This window comes from Thermobia domestica, chromosome 3, assembly GCF_964235325.1.
Source record: "Thermobia domestica chromosome 3, izTheDome1.hap1.1, whole genome shotgun sequence".
NCBI classification, from domain to species: domain Eukaryota; kingdom Metazoa; phylum Arthropoda; class Insecta; order Zygentoma; family Lepismatidae; genus Thermobia; species Thermobia domestica.
Genome location: NC_137456.1, coordinates 198,933,808 through 198,957,641, shown reverse-complemented (window position 1 = coordinate 198,957,641; position 23,834 = coordinate 198,933,808). Strand labels below are relative to the sequence as shown.

Genomic DNA, 23,834 nt, shown 5'->3' with positions numbered 1-23,834 from the left:
TTTCAGTAAATCTTTTCTTAACGTTATTTAGTGGTAACATAAAGTATTTCGTTCTTCTAATTCGTCACTATATAGTTATCCGAAAAGTATAGTAACATTATTATTTCACAACAAATGTAAAAGTTATGAATGGTACATAACGAAAAAAATAACAAATATATTGCAATACTTGGCTGAATTTCCATCTTTTTCGTTATTTTAGCGTTAAGTTAAATTAGTAAGCCTTGGGAATAACCTATAAATTAATAACGTTATTACAATATACTATATACCTATCAATCTCTTCATAAGATTATTTAGTGATAAACAGAATGTAGTTTGCTCCTGTAAGACGTTACCATTATAGTTATCTGATAAGTATAGTACCATTAGTGTTTCGTAACAAATATATGAAGTTACAATTGGTACATAACGTATTGTGTTAACAAATATATTACGTTATTTCCGTCTATTTCGTTATGTTATAGTTATGTTACGTTAGCAAACCCTGGTTCTGCTTTCTTTGCCATCTTCATACCTCTCCGACGTTTATACCTCCTCAACGTTCAACGTATACACATTCTGTGTAGTACTTGCAAGTCAACTTCGCGCTCGCGCTTCGTTTTGAGCAATGATCTTCGGGTGACGACAGCGGCCAAATCTGAGGTTCCGATTCGCACCTCGTTTCGCGCAATGATTCCTGATACTGGGGGACATTGTTTGATGTACTCTGAGGTGTCACCAAGTTAACTGTGTTGCCAACTCAACATAAATTGATATTTTTCAAATAGTACTGCGTCAGGTTATTACATATTCCAAATCTACACGTCAAACTAAACCTTATAATATCACATTTGTTATTCAATGTTGCAAACTAACGACGATCACAGGCATCAAGCTTTTGGTCTCCACTATACCAGTAGTAATACAATTGGGACTGGCGGGTTAATGTACATCCAAATACTTCGATATTTTAATGCCATGGCCATGATATCGCGGATTTCGGTTGAATAGGGACAAATATACAAGCGACCAAAAAATTGACTTTTTTCAGAAGCCTTTACTTCGAAAAACAAGTAAGATAAATCGCTCACACTGTTGCATCGGGGATGGCTTTCAATTTATGTGAGAATCTTAATGCCGTATATAGCAATTCAATACCTCAAGCTTTTCTGGATATATTGTAAATAATTGCTGTTCCCCGCGTAGCGTAGCCTCTAACACTCTTGTCTTTGGTGCAAGCGGTCCCTGGTTCGATTCCCGGTGGAGACACTCGGTCGAATGAGTGTAAAATAGTTTTTCAAGCAAGCCACACTGAGTGAGGTTTTCCTGGGTCTTCCTAATTCACACCAGGCTTCTAACATATAGTAGATATGGTATCTAACATGTAGGTCCCAGGCCGTTTCCTTCCTTCTCCAATCCTTTCTTCCCCTTTCCTCGGATAATGTGATTGTCGAGGGATATCATTCCTTATACGTGACGGGCTATATGTCATAGATGCCGAAAGCCTAGCAATCTAACTCCTGATCCTAATCCTATAAACAATTACCAAGGTTGCGACTAGTGTTGTAAATGCCTGAAAAAACCGGATATTTTCGGTAAAAAAAAAACAGTTTTTTACCGTTTTCCCCGAGCTTGGTAAAAAACGGAAAAATTGGGAAAAATTGAAATTTTCGAATATTTTACTACATTATGCTTTTAAAATGAAAACTAGTTTATAGTTAACATCATTGATTAGTTATGTTTCTTGTATTAGAATAGGGAAATATTGTGGCAACAAATATATTTGTACAACTCCTTTAAAGTTAGCACCGTGATAGGATGGAGTTATGGCTACAAAAGATACTAAAATATAATCCTTGTTAGATTAATTAATATAGACGCTTTTAAATTATCTTAAGTAATCTTATTAAGTTACCGTTTTATGGCAGGGAAGTATTAAATAACAGGGCGAGAATCATTTTAGTGAATACCAGTATGTTAAATGAAATATATATATATATATATATATATATATATATATATATATATATATATATATATATATATATATATATATATATATATATATATATATATATATATATATTACAGAGATATGTATTGTACTTGTGCTGTGTAAAATTTCCGGGAATTTTGAACCCTTTAGAAAAAAATCTTTTGTTCGGAAATATTGGCAAAGCCCAGAAAATATAATTTTAAAATTATTTCTTCTCTTGATACTAATCTTATTTGTTGTAACGTGTCTCTAGCATGTATGTATACAACGTATTTCGCTAGCAGGATAAATAGTTAAAGCAACAGCTTTTAATTTTATTTTTTAGTTTTCTGATTTCTGATAAAAATCCCTCTTTATTATTTGTGATTGTATTTTTCGAACAACTCAAAAAGAGAGAGAATCTTTTTTACGTATACACACACATACGCCGCTCAATTGGAAAATTTGAGCAGCGACAAATGTATTGAATAATTTAACATGTGAAATTTCTGTTTGTTAAAGATTAACTGAATGCCCGTTCCTCGCACGGGGAAAATATGTTTCATTTAGGGCAAAAAGGGCACAAAAACTGTCACCAATGAACTTCTTCTTGTTCACCTCAACCATATGTTGGTGGGCAACATTGAAATTTAAAAACTTTTCTCTCGCTTGAGAGAGCTGTTTAATAATTTGATAAGGCATCTTCTTCGTATCTGCATCTAGATATTCATCCTTGGTCATCCTCTTCCTGGTTTTCCCTCTGCCTTTCCATCTATCAGCACAGTGATTCAATTAGAATGTCGAATAAGATGGCCAAGCATGTTGTTTCTTCTTTTTCCTATTATCTTCACGATCTGTCGTCCTTCATTAGCTTCCTTTAGTACATCTTCATTCCTTTTCCTTTCTGTCCATGATATGCGCAGTATTCTGCGCCAACACCACATTTCAAATGCTTCCAGCTTGGATATTTCAGCTTTTCTCAATGTCCACGTCTCTGATCCGTACAGCGCCACGCTCCATACCAGTGTCTTAATAAATCGTTTACGAACGTCCAGCGACACATTTCTTGATGTTAGTAGTCCTCTTTTCCTATTGAATGCTTATGTAGCCTGTGCTATTCTCCATGTGCTGTCTTCATTCCAATGAACTTAGGGACTCCAAAACTATGAATTCGACACTAGTATAAGTTATTTTCAATTACTTTTACATGTCATTTTCCCCCTTTAGGAGTAACTAATGTGGGCTGAATTTGGATTTAAACGGCATCGGAAGTGTCCCTGTTCATCTCAGCCACTCAGGATTCGACACTAATATTGGCCATTTTCGATCAGTTTTATATATATTCCTCCTCTCCCCCGTCTCCTAGTTACGAGGATGAATTTTGATTTAAACGGCATCCGAAGTGTTACTATTCATTTCAGCGACCCCCAAAACCAAGGATTCGACACTAATAATGGTCATTGTCAATCATATTTATATGTATCTCCGCCCCCAAGTTGCGTGGATGAATTTGGATTTAAACAGCATCGGAAATGTGACTGCTCATCTTAGCGATCCCGGGAACTATTAATTGGGCACTAATATCGGACATTTTCAGTGATTTTTATATATCTCTTTCTATCCAAGTTGCAGGTCTGAATTTGGATTTAAACGGCATAGGAAGTGTTACTGATCATGAAAGCAACCCCAAAAACTATGGATTCGACACTAATATTGTTCAGTTTCGATCGTTTGTATATCACTTCTCTTTACCGCCCCCAGGTCACGGCGGTGAATTTGGATTTAAACGGCATTAGAAGTGTTACTGTTCATCTCAGTGACCCGAAAACTTTAGATTCGACACTATAATCTGTTTCACGTAACCTGATAGGAAAAAGAAGAAGTTTTTTCCCCCACCACGCTCAAGTACAGGTGAATGTTGGTGTTCCGTCTTCCACCATCAGCCCCCCGCACACGGAGGTATACAGTGTATTTAAATATGTCTAAATAATAAATTACAACTTTCATGACATCACTACGTATTTTAAAACAAATCATTAGATTTGTCTGTATTAGTGAGGTAAGTACCATGTGTTATTAAAATGGAAATTTTAGTGAACAGTTGTATTGTTTATTTTCCTTCTTTGTCGCAGTCGGGCTTGTGACATAATGTTGGAATGGCAAGGGATCGCAGGTTTGGTCATTCAATGGGTATTTACTTATTGATACAATCATTTCACAATATAAAATCGAAAACAGAAAATGAAGTGTTTATAAGTTTTACGTCTCACGATTATGCCGGCTAGACTAAAGGACACAGTGATAAGAAATGAATAAAATTGTGGAATGAAGAAAGGGGACGAAGCGGGAGAACCCCGAGAAAACCCACGCAAACGATGTAAAATCGAAAACCAACTACAATATGTATGGGCAAATTATCAGTGCGTTAAGTTAATAACAATATAATCTGATATGTCCCCCCCCCCAAAAAAAAAACCGCACACTTCTCGTTTCCTCTGTTATTAACAGATGTTCTTACATTAAAAAGAACAAGAAGATAACGAACTATATATATATACGTTGATAATAGTGTTATAATAATATTTTGTTTGCTCAGCCCAGGGCTGGATTAACCCCTCTGGGGGCCCGGGGTAGGAAAAATATGTGGCCCCTGCTGACTTCACCTAGTACATTTCTATGAAAGTACAGTAGGAAAGTTAAGAGAACATGTTTCATATTTTTGGTCATATTTTATTTTATGATGATGTTTGTATCTTCATGATTCTTTTTAGATAGCCAGTTGAGATATTGACCAAAGTGAAGGCTCCTGTCCACCTGGAGGCCCAGGGCTATAGCCCCCTAAGCCCTCCTTAATCCAGCCCTGGCTGAGCCTTTCTTGCAGAAGAGGGGAAAATTTCTTTTATTAACTTAGAAATATTATCGGTCCCCATTAATAGGAATAACAATTAGCAGTATTTAACTTGCAAGAGAGAGACGGTTATGGCGTGCAGAATATAAAATGAAATGAAATCTTTTGAGTTTTACGTCCCATGGTTATGCTGGCTAGGCTAAAGGAGACAGTAATGATGAGAATGAATGAAATGGTGGAATGAAGAAAGTGGGAAACGAGAGATCCATGAGGAAACCCACGCACGCGGTGTTTGCCCACCACAAAGTTCACTTGGCGTGAGCTGGGATCAAACCAGAGACCCATGCACCACAGGCGAAAGGTCTACCAGTGAGTTACCGCGGCCCTAAGAGTGCAGGGTAGTCTAATGTAACAAGAATTGATTATTGTATAAGAAAGAAAGAGTAACGATAAATACGAGTACGTTCAAGTATACAAAAATAACGAACGCTTTGGCTTAAAGAGCTTAAAGGCTCATCGTAGCAGAAACAAACATTTATTAGATTTTAACCGGCGAAAAGTCAATATACTATGTTTGTTATCAACCATCCTTCAAAGATCCTGCTTTACATTATCCGGAAGCCTTCTCTTTCGCCCAGCTAGTAGTCTCCTTCTCCTAGGCCTTTTGAACGGGAACCGGTCAAAACCCCCACAGCCAAAACCCCCACACTCAAGAAATGTCAAAACGCCCACACAAACGGTCATAACCCCCTGGGGGTTATGACAGTTCGTGTATTTGGGAGATTTGTCCATTTGTTTGGGGGTTATGACCGATCGTGTGGGCGTTTTGACATTTCTTGAGTGTGGGGGTTTTGGCTGTGGGGATTTTGGCATAGACTCAAATAAATATGCAAATTAAAGGTATGGGCCGCTAGTACAGTACACATTGGGCCGCGGAGAACTTTGCATTTGAATCAATTTTACATGAATCCCGAGGGGACACTTCGCGAATGTACCTTCTTACAAATATCCTCACAATATTAGAAATTAAGATTCTTTTGATGTTCGGTGACATGTCCATCTTCATTGCGTGATTACTCTAGTAGAGATCTCCAAAATTTTAATGTTTGCGGATATTTGTGATAGTATCCTTAGTATGTAAGATAAAAACTAAATTTGCTATTGTAATCTTTCATTTAACATGTCGTTTGAAATGTCGTAATGTATCTAACGTAGAACTATTTGAAAACTATTTGTTGGATTGGCAACAATTGTAATCTGGTGGAATTGCAGGTGAAATGATGTCCTCGTATCGATGTTTGCATGGTACTACATTTCAGTATTGTTGATCTAATACTTTAAAAGTTACAGGGCGTATCAGGATAAAGGTACAACCTATATAATAGGGATGCGTACGAGTCGAGTCGAACCGAAATTTAAGCATGTCTCGACTCGTCTCGAGAAAATGTCTCGACTAGTGTCTCCATTCGAGTTCGAGAAGAGATGTCTCGAAATTCGAGTCGAGACAAAATATACGAGTTAAAATATACGCACACATCAGCCAGAATATTATGAGTACCAACCTAATTGTCAGTGCGTCCACCTTTGGCACGGATAATAACGGCGACGCGTATTGGCATGGATGCAATGATCCTTGAAAGGTCACTGGAGAGATATGGCACCACATGAGTACACATAAGTCACCTAATTCCCGTAAATTCTGGGGAGGGGAGCGATGCACTCTGACGTTACGTTCAATCACATCCCATCTGCGTTCGATTGAGTCAGATCCGGGGAGCTGCGGGGGGCAGCTCATCACTTAGAATTTGCCCCTGTGATATTTGAACCACTCCATCACAATCCACTCCGTGTTATGGCTAGGTCCGTCGACCCTACTGTTCCGCGCCTTTACAGGTTTCTTCATAACTCGCTGTTTCTGCGTACTCACTTTCTCCAGCTGTAGTGTGACGTCATCGCGGTGAAGCAGGGACAAATATTGTGTGCAAAGCCAATGTTGCGCCGTAGCGATTTGCAAAGGAAAACAAATTTTAAAACGCGATAAAAATAGACTGCATACAGATACAATACGTACTCACTTTAGAATTGTGCAGCACTTGAAGAATAGCTTTGCATCCACTATCTTAAGAACATCCTCTTCCGAAGTACCCGAGTTTTTCTATTCAAAAACCGAATTCCGAAGAATATCCTACCCTTGTCGAATAGTTTCAACATAGAAGTGTCTTTCTTAGGACATCAAATAGTCGACCAATCACATTCTTTTTTTTTTTTTTTTTCGATTCACAGGTTTTTTGTGTAAAATTTTCAAAATATAACTTCTTATTATTTTATTGCTTCCATCCACCCGGAAAAAGGTAAAGTGAGTCCACCACATAGTCTCATATTGTCACCATTCAACTTGGAAAGAATTGCAAGTATCTTTAATCCTGAGATCTCAACTTTCGATATGATTTCGAAGTGTAAGTTTTTACTGATAGTCTTATCGAAATCATAATACATTGGCTGTTTCCACACATCTATCAAGCCTCGAATCATTGCCATCTGAACATTTCTATGTGGTTCCAAAATTAAGTAAACCTCTTCGTCATAGGACACGCGCCCATTAACATTTCATTTCATCAAATATAAGCACTGAAAATTTCTCCACACTCTTTTAGCAGCGCCCTTGCTCCGTCAAAATTTCAAAACTGGGGTAAGAATGTCACGAGAAAACGGTAATTTTTGCATACAATGTCGAAGTGTTGACACGTTGAGTACGGGGTTTGAACTTGTAACAGCAGATGATTGTATAATTCATCACTGTGGCGCGTTGTGTTAATGGACGAATGATATCTTAATCAGTCCATCTTAGTTTTTCTTGCCATTTATTAGCATATTTACCTGGCCCGATATAAAACTTTTTCGTAATATATCCACCACTCGGGTATGAACAACTGTATTGAAACGATCACATTAAATTTTAGAACCGGTCTTTGAAATTAATTCTTTATTATATTTACTTTCCAATTCTTTTAACTTCGTTTGTAAAATTATTATTTTGGCTTTGTACATACTGACAGACTTTAGATTTTCGTTGGGCCGCGGTGGTACAGTGGTAGAGCGTTCACTTCTGGTGCATGCGTCTTGGTTCGATCTCAGCGCGCCAAGTGAACTTTGTGGTGGACAAACACCGTGTGCGTGGGTTTCCTCTGGGTTCTCCCGTTTCCTCACTTTCTTCATTCCACCATTTCATTCATTTCTCATCATTATCACCTCCTTTAGGCTAGCTGGTATAATCGTACGACGCAAAACTTAAAGATTTCATTTTAGTTTTTCGTTTTCTTCACGCAAAAAGGAAAGCTCTTCCTTTAGTTCATGCCTCTCATTCTCTACAAAACAAACGGAAGATAACATAAACAAAGAGTTATTTTTTTGTTCCGGTTACAATTGTTATTTCATCTGACTGCATCCCAATGTCTAATTTATTTTTACTCTAAACACCTAGCTTTCGTACACTTATTTCTTTCATTATTTACAGGAACACGGTTCCGTATGACACTGATAAGTTTAGTTAAGGCACAACATTGCGTTTAAACTTATTCTTGAGTGAAATATTTAGAAGCTCACATTTTAAATCACGTTTATAAGCTTCGGGAATAAAATGATCGGAATTGACGCTGGTGTTTTCAAACTTTGAAAGTGTCTTTCCGACAGCATTTCTTTTGCCAAACTTTGCACTGACGACCTGAGGGAAATACCTGATAAATAACTTCGGATCCCTTAATATTTCTATTATGATTGCGACAAGTACTTATCGTACAATTTGACATGCTTATAGGCTATAAGAATCACTCACTTCCCTGCAAAAATCAAACTAAGAAGCAAGGGTAAATGACAAGGACCATGGGAGAAAGCTATTTCTGCTCCCGCGGTGACGTCACGATTTTACTGCATCTTCGGTTTTCAAAGAAGGGTAGTTATGACGCGACCTTAAAAGGGAAAAGGAACAGTAGAGTCGACGGACCTTGGTGTTATGGTGCATTATCTCTTCGAAAAATGCCACTAGCGTTGCGAAACATGGTCGTCATGAAGGGGTCCACGTAGTCTGCAAGCAGTGTGCGATACGCGTCGGCCGTCATAGTGCCTTGCTCGAGCTCTTCTGGATACATGGATGTTCACGCGAATGTTCTCCAGAGCATAATTAAGCCGCCGCCAGCTTGTATAGGGCTCATGCTCTCTATCCTCAATGGAGCTCGCGTTCGCTAATCTCAATGAGGATCACACTAGTCAAGATTCTCACTAATTCGAGCTTCAGCTTGATATTCACTGTGAAATTCTCTTTACCTTGATCCCGTAATACCACACGTCCTTTCCTATTTTTACATTTGTCTTACCATTTACGATTTATAGGGGTGGCCGTGGACTTTTCAATTAAGTTTTTGTTTACATTTTGACCCGCCGCCATTTTTGACAGGGTTGTCATAGAGAGTCGTGACTTGCTCCCTTTTCCTTCATTTTATTATAGCTTTCAAACGATGTGCTACTTAACCCCCTTGCCATTTGAAACTTTTGAGTTGGACTACGTCTGGGACCCTGCGGGGAGCCCTGGAGTAAACTTTTTTGCCTCAAAAGGTGTATCCTTAAAAATGATGGAATATGTGTTAACAGAGTTTTCCATTTACCCAGCTGTTTCCGAACAAATGACTCGGTTCAAACTATTCTACCAGGTATTTTTTTGGTAGCTTTTACATTACAAACCAGTTGAGAATGCTCCTAGAGCATTGCCAGAACGAACTTAAAAACAATGGAGATATGGAGAGGGAGGGGTAACTGTCATAGTTCCTAGATGTAAAAGTAAATCTTTTTATCCGCACCTTCTTCTTTTTCTCGCAAAAATTAGCAAAATACCATCCCCCTATGACTTACAGTTCTCAAGATATGGCTGCTTAAAAATCTAGAAATTCGAACTTTTTGTCAAATGTCTGGGGAACGGTGGCCAGTTGGCCAGTAGACAGTTAATCAGTGGCCACCGGTTACTATTTGGTACCAAAATGTTCACCATCCTCTGTGTGACTTACGGTTCCCGATATGACTCCTTAAATCGCCCGAAATTTTTTGGCCAATACGGTTTATGGATTTAGATTTCTGGACTTTCGGCATCTAAGACCACTTCGCCCGTCACGTTTGAGGGATGACGTCCTCGGCGAGCTCAATATCCCGGTAAAGGGAAGGAAGGAAGCGGCTTGGGACCAATAAATTAAGTACCACCCCGGCATTTGCCTGGTGTGAATGAGGAAAATCCAGGAAACCGTCATTCAGGGTGGCTAGCCTTAAAAAGCTTTTACACTTTTTTGTCCGAGTGCCCCCACCGGGAATCAAACCCAAGACCGCTCGCACCGAAGGCGAGAGCGTTTGCGACTACGGTACGCGGGGGCACTTTTGGCCCATATCATAGGAACGATTGGTGTAAATCAATCCCTAATAGAACGTGAAATATTTTCGTACAGATACTAATTTATGGCCACTAATAGCCAGTTGGACAGTGGCCACTGGTTACTATTTGGTACCAAAATATATAGCATCCTCTCAGGTATTGATCAACATCAATATCATCTCTCTATAACTTCTGGTTCCCGAGATATGGGTCCTTAAATTTCTGGAAATAGGCCATTTTTGTCCAATATCTCGGGAACGGTAAGAGTGAGGCGAAAAATTTCATCTTTTTCTCTGGTATTTTTTGAAAATCTATCGAATGCAGTTCTTCAAAATTGAAAAAAAAAATCCAAAAAAAAAACGGCAGACGGACAGACAGACAGACCGACAGACATAGAGAATTCAGTAACGAAATTTTCAAGTTCGTTGAATATGTTGCAACTCACGATACCCCGCCCGGTGACACATATAACTTTGGGATTCATCTAGTTATAACATATCAAATGCGAACACAATTGTCTCGTTCGTATCTTAGCGAAGCCACTCCTTGTCAGTAAGCAACTGCCTTCTTCAATTCTCAAGTTGCAATATCTCGAATTGTTTTCTTGGTAGATTTTCCCGGTAAATACGATAATTTATTGTAATACATGGTAATTGCAGTCTAAGATACACGATACCGAAAATATGGCATAATAGACTAACATAACAATGTGGAAATGTTACATTAGAAAATATATATATATATATATATATATATTTTTTTTTTTTTTTTTTTTTTGAAGATCGCAAAGAGCAATCTGACATTCATGTTCATTATATAATTTTAATGATTACTTCATTATTTCAGTGAAACTGTTAGAATTAGTTATAGGCTGTGTATAAACGCATTCAAAATGCATTAAAATTATAAATGACAAGTAAAAGATGTCTTGCTGAGCATACCTTGTAGGGGCCCCCTCAGGTCTGCCCCCGCACCGCGGAGTCTGCGGGCCATTGGCTATCACCGCCACTGGCTAATATGAATATGAAACAGATGTCAGGCAAGGATAACTAACTGAAAGGACAACGATGTTTCCCATATGATCAAACGATGACTTATTTATGGCACGAGCCACAGTAGAAGGCGGAATAATTGAAGAAACTATACCTTCTCAGTAATCTAAATTGCACGAAAATTTCCAAAGCAGGTTCATTGACCTGAGTGTCGTATCTTGCCCACTTTTTCCAAGAGTGGGATGGTTTGTTTCTAACTTTTCTACCGAAAAGCATTGGTCTGGATCTGGAATGATGTTTCGGAGACAATAAAATAAAGAAAATATACTAGGCAGGGAGAGAGAAGGGAGGAGAGAGTGTACCAATTATTCGTTCCTTTAAACTTTCCTTTGCCTTCTACAAAAGAATGACCATGCATTTTTAAATTTCCATTTTTTGCCTAGTCCTTCTAGAAAGAAGCGAGGAAGGGCTGGGGGATGTGAGAAAAAACCTCTAGGATTTCAGAACAAGTTTATCTCTTGTTAATCTTCGTTGCTAACAATATAGTTTCTTCATAAACTAGGCATTTCTCATGCTCCCGTGCAAAAAGACATTCTGTTACATAGACATTTTTGTATGCTATAAGCATACATCTTAAATAAAAACACAGAATATGCTGAATATGTTCTTAAGCATTAATATATGCATTAACCTTTGAAATATGCATTTATATGGGCTATACAATTTCAAATTCGAGCTGTATTATTGTTATTAGAATTCGCTATCAAGTCTAACAGAGATGCATATAAGCAAATAAAATATGCATTTGCATAAAAATTCAATGTCTACTCATTACCAAATTTGTAAGTAGCATGGAAGCACAGTGCAGAGCATGCATCAATGTCTGTCGTAATCACAGAACCTTGTAAGGACCACTTAATACCTTCTGTAATGCCTAAGGAGACATCATGAATCGCAATGGTTTCAGCGTTGACTTTGAATAAAAGTGTCATTTTTTTCTAATCATGTGTTTCTTTGTATTGCATCCTATATAATACTTTCTATGTATGGTTGAAGTTCCACCAATCTATGCCAATCCGGACATACGAAACTTATTTTCGCAAGTGACATAGCACGTGGAATTTACTTTTGTCCTAAGAGTTACACAACAGTGTATACCTGTGAAGGATAAAGGTTGATGAATAAAATCCTAGAAATTTCAGTGTTATATGAAATAACTTCTTTCCTTCTTTAAAAAACGGGAAACCTGGAATACGTGTTTGCTTATTCTTATTGAGGAACTTATAATCAATAATTCGCGTCTCTGACTTAAATGACTCCTCATATTCAAGATTATGTGCTTATAAGATCTGAAGTTAGAGCAGTATAGGAATTAGTTTCTTACTTCATGAGCGACGTGTTTGCATCCTGGATTCCACAGCTCCAACTCAGGCGTCCAACCATAACTTAAAACAGGGGAGGGCAAGATAATTTTTGGGGACTAACTCGAAAGGAAATTTTTGAGTATTACTTCACGTCGCACGATTTTGCCCTGTAAGCTAAAGAAAATAGTGACGTTGAGAATGAATGAAATGGTGGAATGAAGTAAGTAGGGGGGAAACTAGAGAACCACGAAAAAGTCCACATACACGGTGTTTCTGTGCCACAAAGCCCACTTGTCACCAGCTGCGATCGAATCAAAGTCCTCACACACCAAGGGTGAAAGCTGTGCCACTGAGTCACAGCGGCCTCGGGACTAGGTCGAGTTCACTTTACGTTCGTAGTTTCGTAGTACATAAATGTTACGATTATGAAGCCTTCGAAATGATTTAAACATTTAGCTCAATTTAATTGTGAACTTACATTAATAGTTTTTGTAAATTTAAAACTGATTACAAAATGAATCCGTAATTTTATTAAGTGAATATAAAATATACTCCCAACACAAAACAAAACTATATGGAATTGTCATGAAAAGAAAGCAAAAAAGGAGATAGAGTTGCAACCAGAAGAGTAAAGTGAGGAGTATTTTTATCTCACAGTGAACTGCTTTTATGCCAAGTGGTCTAACTCAAAATTTAAATTTTCCAAGAGTGAAAGTTGAAGTTCAATACCTCATTAACAATCCATATTTCTTTTATGTTGGGAACCAAACCAATAGCTACTGTATATAGTTTATTGTTTTATTTAGTGTTTACAAAACTCCCTTTAAAAAATAACTGTCTATAGAAGCGAAAGGTACCTGTACTAGTTCTTGGTATACAAGCAGTCCATTTATTGTAATATACTACGTGAAATAGTCTCGTATCATAATATATGATGTACAACAAATGTTACATTATATATTACCCGTAACACGTGATATGCTGCAACACATTAAAGCCTCAAAATATTTGGGGAAGCGAATAATCCAGAAGTTATGTAGCCCTATTGCATTCATGGAAATGAAAACACAATAGTTATAATTATGCTAAATTATTATAAACTGCCAATTGTTCATTCAAACAATTTATGATGTTCATTTTATCGCCCTGGTTTCATACAAACCAGGTATAGGCTAGGGATTATAGTTTTATACAAACTAGATAATCAATTATTATTATATTATTGAAGTACAATTAAATATCACGACATTAATTATTAGTTTTAATTAACTGAATTGAACTGAAAATTAAATCTTCATCTTGAAAGATTAACTATAAAGTTTATGCGTTCTGTACGTTTCTAAAGTAATAAATGCTGAAATTGGTTTCGAGGCTGTTCCTGAATGAATAGTTTCTTCAAAATAATATTTAAAATTATGGAAAAATTTTCGAGACATTCGAGTCGAGAACTACGTTGTCTCGACTCGTCTCGAATTTTACAAAGTCTGTCTCAACTCGAATCTCGACTAGTTCCATATCTCTGAAAATTTATTATTTACCGATTACCATTTGTGAAGCATCAGGAGGAATCAAAAAACGAGGAAAGAGGGTCGATGTAATTTAGCGGTAATGGGCGAAAGATACCATCCCCATGTTTGAAAATCCTGGAGAAGTTTCAGAACATTTTCATTTCATTATTTCAAATTTAATCGAATCAAGACAATGGCATCCTCAGACAAACTTGAAAATTTAAAAAAAATCGAAAATGTATACAGTAGTTCAACAATTGCAGATATTTGGAGAGTTTCAATCCACTGTTGCTTCCCGAAATTTGATATATTTATGATTAACTCGCATGTGTGTATCTGATTATATTTGATTCTGAAGAATATAATGAAGAAATATAAATATAGTTTGTTTGGCTTAATAAGTGAATAGAAATTATATAGCATAATTTCGTTAAACTGCCACTTCTACCAATACATCTTTATTCAACCATACAGTATATTTCACAAATATAATGTAAAATGCTTACTTGCTAAAACAACATTTCATAGCGAAATACTTACCATATCTACTTCTGATATAGGTCCCATGCTTCTAACCATTATGTCTACCTCTACCACTGCCGGAGGGCCTGAAATGTTAAAATAGTATCATCAAAGAAATCATTAATCATGAATTTCTATGAAAAAAATAATTTCTGTATTTCTCAATTTGGTAGAGTTTTACTATACGGATCCTTAGATTTATAAAATTTGCAGAATAATTTTCTAATGATATTTTAATAGAGTAGTGCAGTAGTTCTCAAAGTGGGGTCCGCGACGCCTAAAAATTGAAATGTGTTGTATTAAATTGGAACTCATAGCTGTTATACAAAAAGTGTTTTTTTCAGTTACTAAAAAGAAAGCAATTAGAAATTTTATCTACGTTTGTAAATTTAAATGTTTTCCCACTTCACTAAATTTCTGCCCTGAAGCCTCAAACTGTTATGTAGGAGTACTTCAAGTGAGATTATTTCTTTCTTTGTTAGGGCACTGTTTAAAAATGGTTGAACATTAACTGCATGACACCTCGAAATTTCATGGATTTCATCTTCGGGTGGCGGAAAGCTCCCACCAATTCCAGATTCTTTTCTTAAAAAAAAAAAAAAAGTAAATGTTAGTCATTCCTATACTTTTAAACATCAAGCATTCCCCAATTCTGGGATTTCTAAAAAAAAAAAAAAAAAAAAAAGCAAAAGAAACGATGAGTAGCCCCTCCCAAAATATGTTCGTAGATCCACCACTGTAACTCTTGACTATACCTGTACTTGCATGCTGTTAATGTAAAATTGTCTTGGAAGATGGATCGCAACAGAAAAACAAGAACGTTACTTTTATTAAATCAATTTGTGAAGAGATAAAAAATATCAATAATGACACACATACAACATTGATTTTTAATCGCTTCCTTTCCAGTAAAGGTAAGAACAACTCTGAAACAATAATATTGCACTGCGGTCTTATTTTTGTTGAAGCAAAAAAAAAAAAAAAAAGCTTCTTTAATTTTCCATGAGTGATCAATTAAAAATAACGAAAAACAAAGGATTTAGTCTGGAGGAAATCCGTCGAAACTAACAATTTCAGTATGTCTAATGTTTCTCGTTTCTCGGTTCCTTTTACTTAATTTGAGGGTGCTGAATCTGAATCTGCCGGGCGTACAATTGTACACCTTGAACGTTTTGAGTAATTCAAGATGGCGGCTGTAAAATTGATAGGAATATTTTTGTATATTTTATCAAGATGGGTATCAAATTATATGTTTCTTGGGTTGCAGTTTAGATAATAATAATGTCAAAAATTTTACAAAATTGATACAAATCGAGATATTCAATATGGCACCCAATATGGCGGTCGTAAAATTGAGAAGAATATTTTTGGAATATTGTATCGACATGGGTATCGAGCTATATGCGTTTTGGGTTGCAGATTTCAACAGTTACTTCAAAAATCTTATGAAACTGATAGAAATCAATATATTCAATATGGAATATTCAGATTCGCGACCCTCGAGCTAGGTATATACTTAGAACAATATCTGATACACTGACATTTCGGATTGGGTGTTGATGCTTTCTCCGTCACCGCAACTCACCTTGTTTGCGCTCCAGAACATTTTTCCCACATTTTAGGCTTCTCTATATTTATTTACAAAACAATACCTTTCTGTGTGCAAAAGAAAACAAACAACACAAGCTTAGGTTTGAATATGTTCATATATATCTTTTCCCTGGACGTTTTCTCAATCAAGAATTATGTTGCTGGCTACATTAATGCGAAATATGTACATTTACAATACAAAATGCCGATGTTTCTATGTTACTCCGCAACAAAATAATAAATATCACAGATCAGTCACTTGTCAGTCTTCGTCAGAAGAAGTATCCACGTTTTCGTCTTCTAGATTCCTAGTATTTTGACGTGTGAAGATATTCTGGCATCTTTTAGAGGCTTCACAATTTTAGAAGAGAGTGCAGCTATCGTGATTTGCCACACAGCCACAACGTCCTTTACACATGTTTTCAGAAGAACAGCCGCAACTCACCATGTTCAAGATGTCTTTCGGTGCCATCACAGTTCCCGGTGGTACAGTAATTGGTTCTAATGTTTTATTCAGCTCATCACGATACCACCCAAAATGTGTCGGATCCATATCTGGTGGGTCTGGTTTATCAGTTTGTTTCCAAATTCAAGTCTGGAAATGAGCTCTTTTTACATTTTCACAGAATGCCTCCGTAGTCGGTGACAAGCTCTTCAATTTCGGCATATGTACGGCAGTCTTCTTTGACAATTTCTTCAGCCGGATATCTCTTCTGACATCAGACATTGTATGGCCAGTTATCCTACTACCATAGCAAGAAGCTATAAACTCAGTTGCCTCCTGAATCACATCTTCAAGTAGTGATGTCTTATTTACAAGCTTTTGAAGCTCCTTCCCACTTTGTAGTACTTTCATTGCCTTCTGCTTTCAAATGCCACAAAGAATAGGAACTCTATCGCAGCCAGAAAGAGAATGAAGTGCTAGTAAATTTGAAACAATATCACGGTGTTTGGACACAGACAATTCAATATCAATAACTCCTCTCTGACTTTGAGTTGCCTCCATAAAAATGTTACAAGTAAGTTTTTATGTGTGGTAGTGGTGCATCAGAAGAAGAACATCCGTGTCATCACTAATTACATTTATTGTACAATTTCTGTCCAGCTGATTGGCTACCATCACTACTTGTGTGATAATTATGACATCACTTAGTGAGTTTTTTTCATATTTGAACATTCCTTGATACAATCAGCAGTTATTTCTGTTATAACATCTTCTGATCCAGTGATGAATAGGCTTTTGGTGGAATCTGATGGCAACCCTTCTGTCATTAGATACTTGCAGATCAGCTGTACTAGTTGTACCTTATTCTTCGTAACATTCAGCACAACTTGTTGGGAGGGCAAGGACGTATTGAAAGACAATTTATAATACCTGCTACATGTTGATCCTGTTTTGACGCTTCTTATTCCTCCTTTGGTGCTGTGCTCTTTGTATTTGTCAAATATCAGGTACACGTTGCATTTGTTCAATTTTTCAAGCACTTATGACCGATACAATTTTATGAAGTCAAGAACAGTTCCGTTAGATAGCCAGTTGATCACCCACAAAACAGCACAACCATCAAGTATGATAGCATCTTCGTGCTTGTACTATCTCATAGACTTCTCCACCTGTAATATTTGTTTCAGTTTTGACTTACTTTTGTTGACTTACTTTTGCAGAACCTGGAAGTCCCATATGCATCAAACAAAGATGCGGGGGACATCGGCAAGCTCATATGAAATCACTCCTTTAGCATCAATATCTCTTGTAGATGTGAGACACATTGCACGCGTGTACAAGAGTTCTGTGTCAATGACACCAATACTAGCTGTTCTTTTGACGTCATCGCAGGAAACATTACGAACCGTTGTGGAGATTGGATCGTAAAAACCAGTTGGTAGTTTTTTTTGTAAGAATACAACGCCTTCTCACCTATCTCAACAGCATTATCAACATTCACTTTCTGGGAACAAATTTTCCCTGTCACAATATTCACAATAGTTTTGGGGTGATCATCGGTCTTCAGAGGATCTGTACAATGAGACAGCTTTTCCTTTAACTTTATTCGGTCTGCATCTCCTTTTCCTCGAGATGGCATTTTTATGCTTAGTTATTTCCATATCTCGTCCAGCATCTCTCATGACATAAATGTCATTTACTAAACGACTGCAGGTGTGAAGGCTGAAAGCCCATCGCTTCACTGCTGATGGATTTAGTGTAAGTCCGAATTCCTCCTGGTCCATGGCCATAACGCATAAATGTATTCTCAATGAACATGTCTGACCATATAGCATTCCAGATACCTGGTTTGTTATGCAGAACATGTTCGCCTTTCATAAATCGTTCTAGTATTTCACTTGGAAGTCGCTCCATTAATCGCAGATAAAGAAGACCATATCTAGCGTAATTAACGTGACCAGCAGAAAAAATATGGTAACATCAACCTTACAGCAACTAAATGTAACGGAAAATCACCTTCTCTGTCTGCATTACGTAAATCATTATTATGAAAACAGGTTTAATGACAACATCCAACCAAAGTTTGCAGGTTCGGCCGGTCTTTGCTCTTTCTTCCAGTAATGCCATCATATAATCATAGTTCTGAAGACATGTATTAGACATAAGTGGTCGAAGTAACTCTTCAATAACTAGACGTAATGCTCTCACATTCTGAGGAAACGTTTTACCTGACAATATTCTGCTGGTACCTCCGAAAGGATAGTTCATTATTTGTTGTAGGCCACTACCAGACATTAATGTTCCGATGCTTCCAACGAAACTCATTAGATACTGCATGCCACCTAGTCGTAGTATAACGTCCTTGAATCGTTCAGGATATTCCCAAATGACATTCACTGGCACACGGTATAGCTGTTGATCCAGAGTGAGAATGGTATACTTCTGTCCCGCTTGATGTGTCTTTTTATAGTTTCAACCACAGTTGTCATCACAGTGGACGGGTCAGATGGTGTCATATCAATAATAGGCATATACGTTGAAACTGTCGGTGCTTTTGACTTCCAGCCCATTTCGTGCGCTTATTGCGTGCTAAAACCGTTTTACTCTGATGTTGAGGAATCGGTTATAATTTTCAAAATGAATTCATAATCTACTTCTCTTGTTCTTGCCAGTGAAATGATTTGTGTGGCCAACATCTTCAGAGATGGTACCACATGCATTGAATGTGATTAAGGCATTGGAGGTTTTTTCGGTCCTTTATAGATATGAATAGGTGTTTCATAATCCTTGTAGTTTATTTCTGTGCGTTGTAAACGAGGGATGCACTCTACAGTATTTTCAGTTTTATTTTGATAAGGATATGCAATTAAAAAGGCCATTGCGTGGGTGGATTTCAGTCCATTTTGTGAGGAAATATTGGTATCAAAGTTATCTGCAATGACCTGCACTAGTCCACTGCAAGAGGTAGGTGATCTACCGTTTGAGTCAGACTGAACAGTTGCACTAGCAGCACTTCCTTTGAAGCGTAATACCTCATCATACGATGCGCATACTTTGAAGTCGTGCATTAGCTCTATAAGATGCTTTTCACGAATAGATACTCCTAGCGCGATTTAAAGTGACGTGTGGCAATGGTTTATCATACTTGTCAATATATTTCCGATCAAAATGGAAGGGAGATTATACTTCATGTTCGTCAGCTGATGAAGAAGATTCATTAGGGTGGGACCACCTTCGTCCTTGGCAACATCTGTATTTATTCTCGTGGTGTAACTTACTTTGTTGGATTTATGCAGTGCCTTTGTTTTGTCAGATATCCGCCTCACAACTTTCCTCAATGCACCATCATCATTGTCTTCTGTTAGGTTCAGCGATGTAACAACTGTTTTTCTAAACACTAATAAATTTGCATAACCTTTTGCAGAAATCAGGATAAGATCGCTGATTACTTCTGTAAGCTTCTTTACAAGGTTTGCCCGAGTTAGTTATTCCTGAATTAGATGTGCAGATTTCATACACTTCAACTGATGACCATATCCGCGACTCGTCTAACTCCATGCTTGCGACAACTGCTTCAAAAGCTTCAGCAACAACTTCTTGTTCACCTTGCTTTTTCGCTTCTCGCAGCTGCTGCCATCACTGCCCTTTTCCCCATGAACTTCTTGTGACAATCTCGATGATAAACTGCACCAGCCGCACGTAAATCAGAAATAACTGAAAGTACACGCAAACTCACTTCTTCAGCCCATTGATCGCTTTGATTTTCGCAAACATCAAGAATAGTCTCTTTGAATGTTTTGGTATTGATACCTCGATCTGCGATTCTGCATTTATTAGCAGGTCGCCATCTTCTTGGGTTTTTGGAATCAGGATGAAGTGGGCAAGCTTCACCACAAAACAAGCAGATTGTTTTGAATTCGAATGGACCTGAACGACGAGAACGTTTTCTAGATTTAGTAGGCCCTGCATCATTTTCTAAACTGAAACGCTTTCTATATTCGATATTTCTTTTCGATGTATACGAGGATATACAATTTTTATGACAAAAGAATCTAAGGTTATTATCCTCAGCAACTTGTCTCGCAATAGCTTCACTCAGTTTATCTTGCCGCGCTTCACTTGCCATTAAGATGCTTTCTGCAGCAACCGACACTAATGTACCCTTTGTCTTACACTGGAAGAAACACTGGTTATCGATTAGTCGAATAATAACACCCAAAACTGAGAGATTAAAATAACTATAGCAAAACACTCAACCTTCCAAGCATGGAAAAATACTCTGTAATGCTGTTATGCCAAAGTGTGATTGACCTCAGATTTTGAATCAAGTTAGGAAGAGAATTATAGCAAAATGCAGTTTTAACATTTACATTATAAAGAAAAGCTACATTGTTTTTTAAAACCAGATTTATGGAATATAACTACTATTTTGGTGAAACTAAATGCCTAACATTTTCTTTTAAATACCTCTTATTTTGTTTCTGAGATATTTTTCCTAAATTCTATGGAAATGCTACCATCTGTGAGCACAAAATTAAGATATTTAATATTTATTATTACTCATGTCAGTAAATAATTTTTTTCAAAAATAGGTTTCAGAAATGACAACATAAACTTCTTTTGGAGCCGCCATATTGGGCGGCATATTGAATATCTCGATTTATATTAATTTCATAACATTTTTGATATTATTATTCGAAGCTGCAACCCAAAAAACATATAATTTGATACCCACCTTGATAAAATATACAAAAATATTCCTATCACTTTTACAGCCGCCATATTGGCCGCCATCTTGAATTACTCAAAATGCTCAAGGTGTACATTTGTACACCCGGCAGATTCAGATTCAGCACCTTCAAATGAGGTAAAAACCGCCGAAAAGCATTTGACATACTGAAATTTTTGTTTTGGTCCAAAAGTATGTTTTTTCCTCCAGACTAACTTGCTGTATTCTTAAGCAACAAAGAGAAACTACACTCTCGATGTTGTTCTGTTTTCTTCAGTAGTAAGATAATGTGATTAGATAAGAAAAACTCGGTTTAACTGTCCCTCACCTTTTCAAGTTTTAGGTTTGGTTTTGCACCACTTTCCAGTTTTAATCACGCGCATTTTCTTTGTCAATTTAACTCGGGTAGGATTTAAGTATGACGTCACCACACACATCTTCAGCTCCAACGAATGGCGATAGTTATGTTTTACTCCTTCAACATTCCATCAAACAATAGACGAGGGGGAAAGTTTAACTGGAAAGAGTAGGTATTAGAGACAGTCATAGATATCACGTGTTCATGGCATGACACATGCCGCATAGGTGGAGAGGGATAAGCAACAGATGTATGCACATTGATTTGTCATCAGCCATTCGTTTCTAGAGCTGTTCAACTTTCTTTTGTGATGATATTTGTTAAGTTAGCAGTGGATCGATGGTTGCAATCGTCTGTAGTGAAACGAAAAACTATTGGTGATATTAAGTCGGGCAATGCTTCTGAAAGTGAGCTTTCATGTAGCAAACTACTACAAGTGAACGTGAAGAAAAGAAGAGAAAACTACGCTGGTATTGTGATGACTACATTCATTATGAATTTACATGCATAGGCAGTGATGACAGCCAACAGCTTCAGTGTGTCTTATGTTATGAAGTACTGGGCAACGCAAGTATGAAACCTGTTAATCTTCGAAGACATCTGGAGAAGAAACATGAGGGACATATTAGTAAGTCGATATATTTTTTATAAACAAACTCAGGGAAATGAAACGCAGTAAAAGTGTAATGTCAAAGACTGCAGTGGTTGATAATACTAACGCGAAAGCTACTTTAGCGTCATATCATGTGTCACTACTAATTGCTAAATCTGGGAAACCCCACACAATTACGTAAACTTTAATCTCACCAGCTGCGAAAGTTATGTGTGAAATTATGGTAAGTGATGCAGTTGCTAAGGAAATAAACTCAATTCCCCTTTCCCACTATACAGCTAAAAGAAGAATTGACAATATGCCTTTTCAATGTGAAAGAACAATTAATTTCAAAAATTCAAGGTAGCTCATTTTATTCCTTACAGTTTGACAAAAGTACAGACATAGGCGGAAAAGCAAATATGTTGGCTTTCATCCGTTTTGAGTGTAAAGAGAATTTGTGAGGAGCTTGTGTTTTGTACGGAGATTCTTCGAACAACGGCAGAAGATGTGTTTTCTGCACTTAATGAGTTCATGATAAACAACGATATTAGGTGGGATAAATATGTAGGTATCACTACGGATGGAGCGCGTGCTTTTACAGGTTTGAAGAGAATGGCTCGAGTGAAACCTTTAGCACCAGAAGTAAGGTGGACTCATTGCTTTATACACAGAGAAACTTGAGCAGCGAGACACATGCCTGAGGATTTGAAATGTGTTTTGGATGAAGTTACAAAACTTGTTAATTTCATTAAATCACGTTCTCTAAATTCCCGTCTTTTCACAGTTTTATGTGAAGAAATTGGTAGTGAACACACTGAGCTTTTTTCTTTCTTTCTTTTTTTTTTTTTTTTTTTTTTTTTACATACTGCAGTGCTTTGGTTGTCAAGAGGCAAATTTTATGTCGTGTCTTTGAGCTGCGTGATGAAGTGTTTTTGTTTCTTTTAGACAAGCAACATTCTTTTTCAAGCGAGAAATTGTGAGATTTTGATCGGTTGTGTAAAATGGCCTATTTGGTGAATATTTTCTCCTTTCTCAACGAACTTAACTTAGGCCTGCAAGGAAGAAATGTTAATATTTTCCAAGGTTGAAAGTAAAGTTGAAGCTACATTTAAGAAACTGCAGCTGTGGGCAGTACGAGTACAAAACAATACCTATTCGTCATTTCCAGTGCTCAAGGATTTCATTGATTCTTCAGGTGAAAAATTCTCTGGTGGTGTGCACAAAACATTTGTAGGACAAAGCATTAGCTACAAGTTTTCGAGAATATTTCCCTGTTCCACACCCCGGTAATGGTTGGTTTGAAAATCCTTTCAGTAATGCAGAAATCGATGACATACAAGGTATGAATCTCTCTAACACAGAAGAAGAACAATTATTGGAACTATACTGCGACACTTCCTGGAAACATGTTTTCAAAGAAAATGAACTTTGTAGCTTTTGGTTGCGTGCGCGCTGTGCGTATGAAGAGTTGTCTAAAAAGGCATTGCAACATTTGATGCCTTTCCCTATCACTTAC

The 23,834-nt window shown here is 37.1% G+C and overlaps 1 protein-coding gene across 1 annotated transcript in view; it reads right to left on the bottom strand.

Moving 5' to 3' along the window:
* Grd (gamma-aminobutyric acid type A receptor subunit Grd) overlaps positions 1–23,834 on the bottom strand; it is a 1,945,208-nt gene that overhangs the window by 1,106,442 nt on the left and 814,932 nt on the right. Inside the window, exon 4 of the mRNA XM_081752088.1 lies at positions 14,620–14,687. Within this exon, the coding sequence (XP_081608214.1) occupies positions 14,620–14,687 (68 nt within the window). The remainder of the gene's footprint in view (positions 1–14,619; positions 14,688–23,834) is intronic.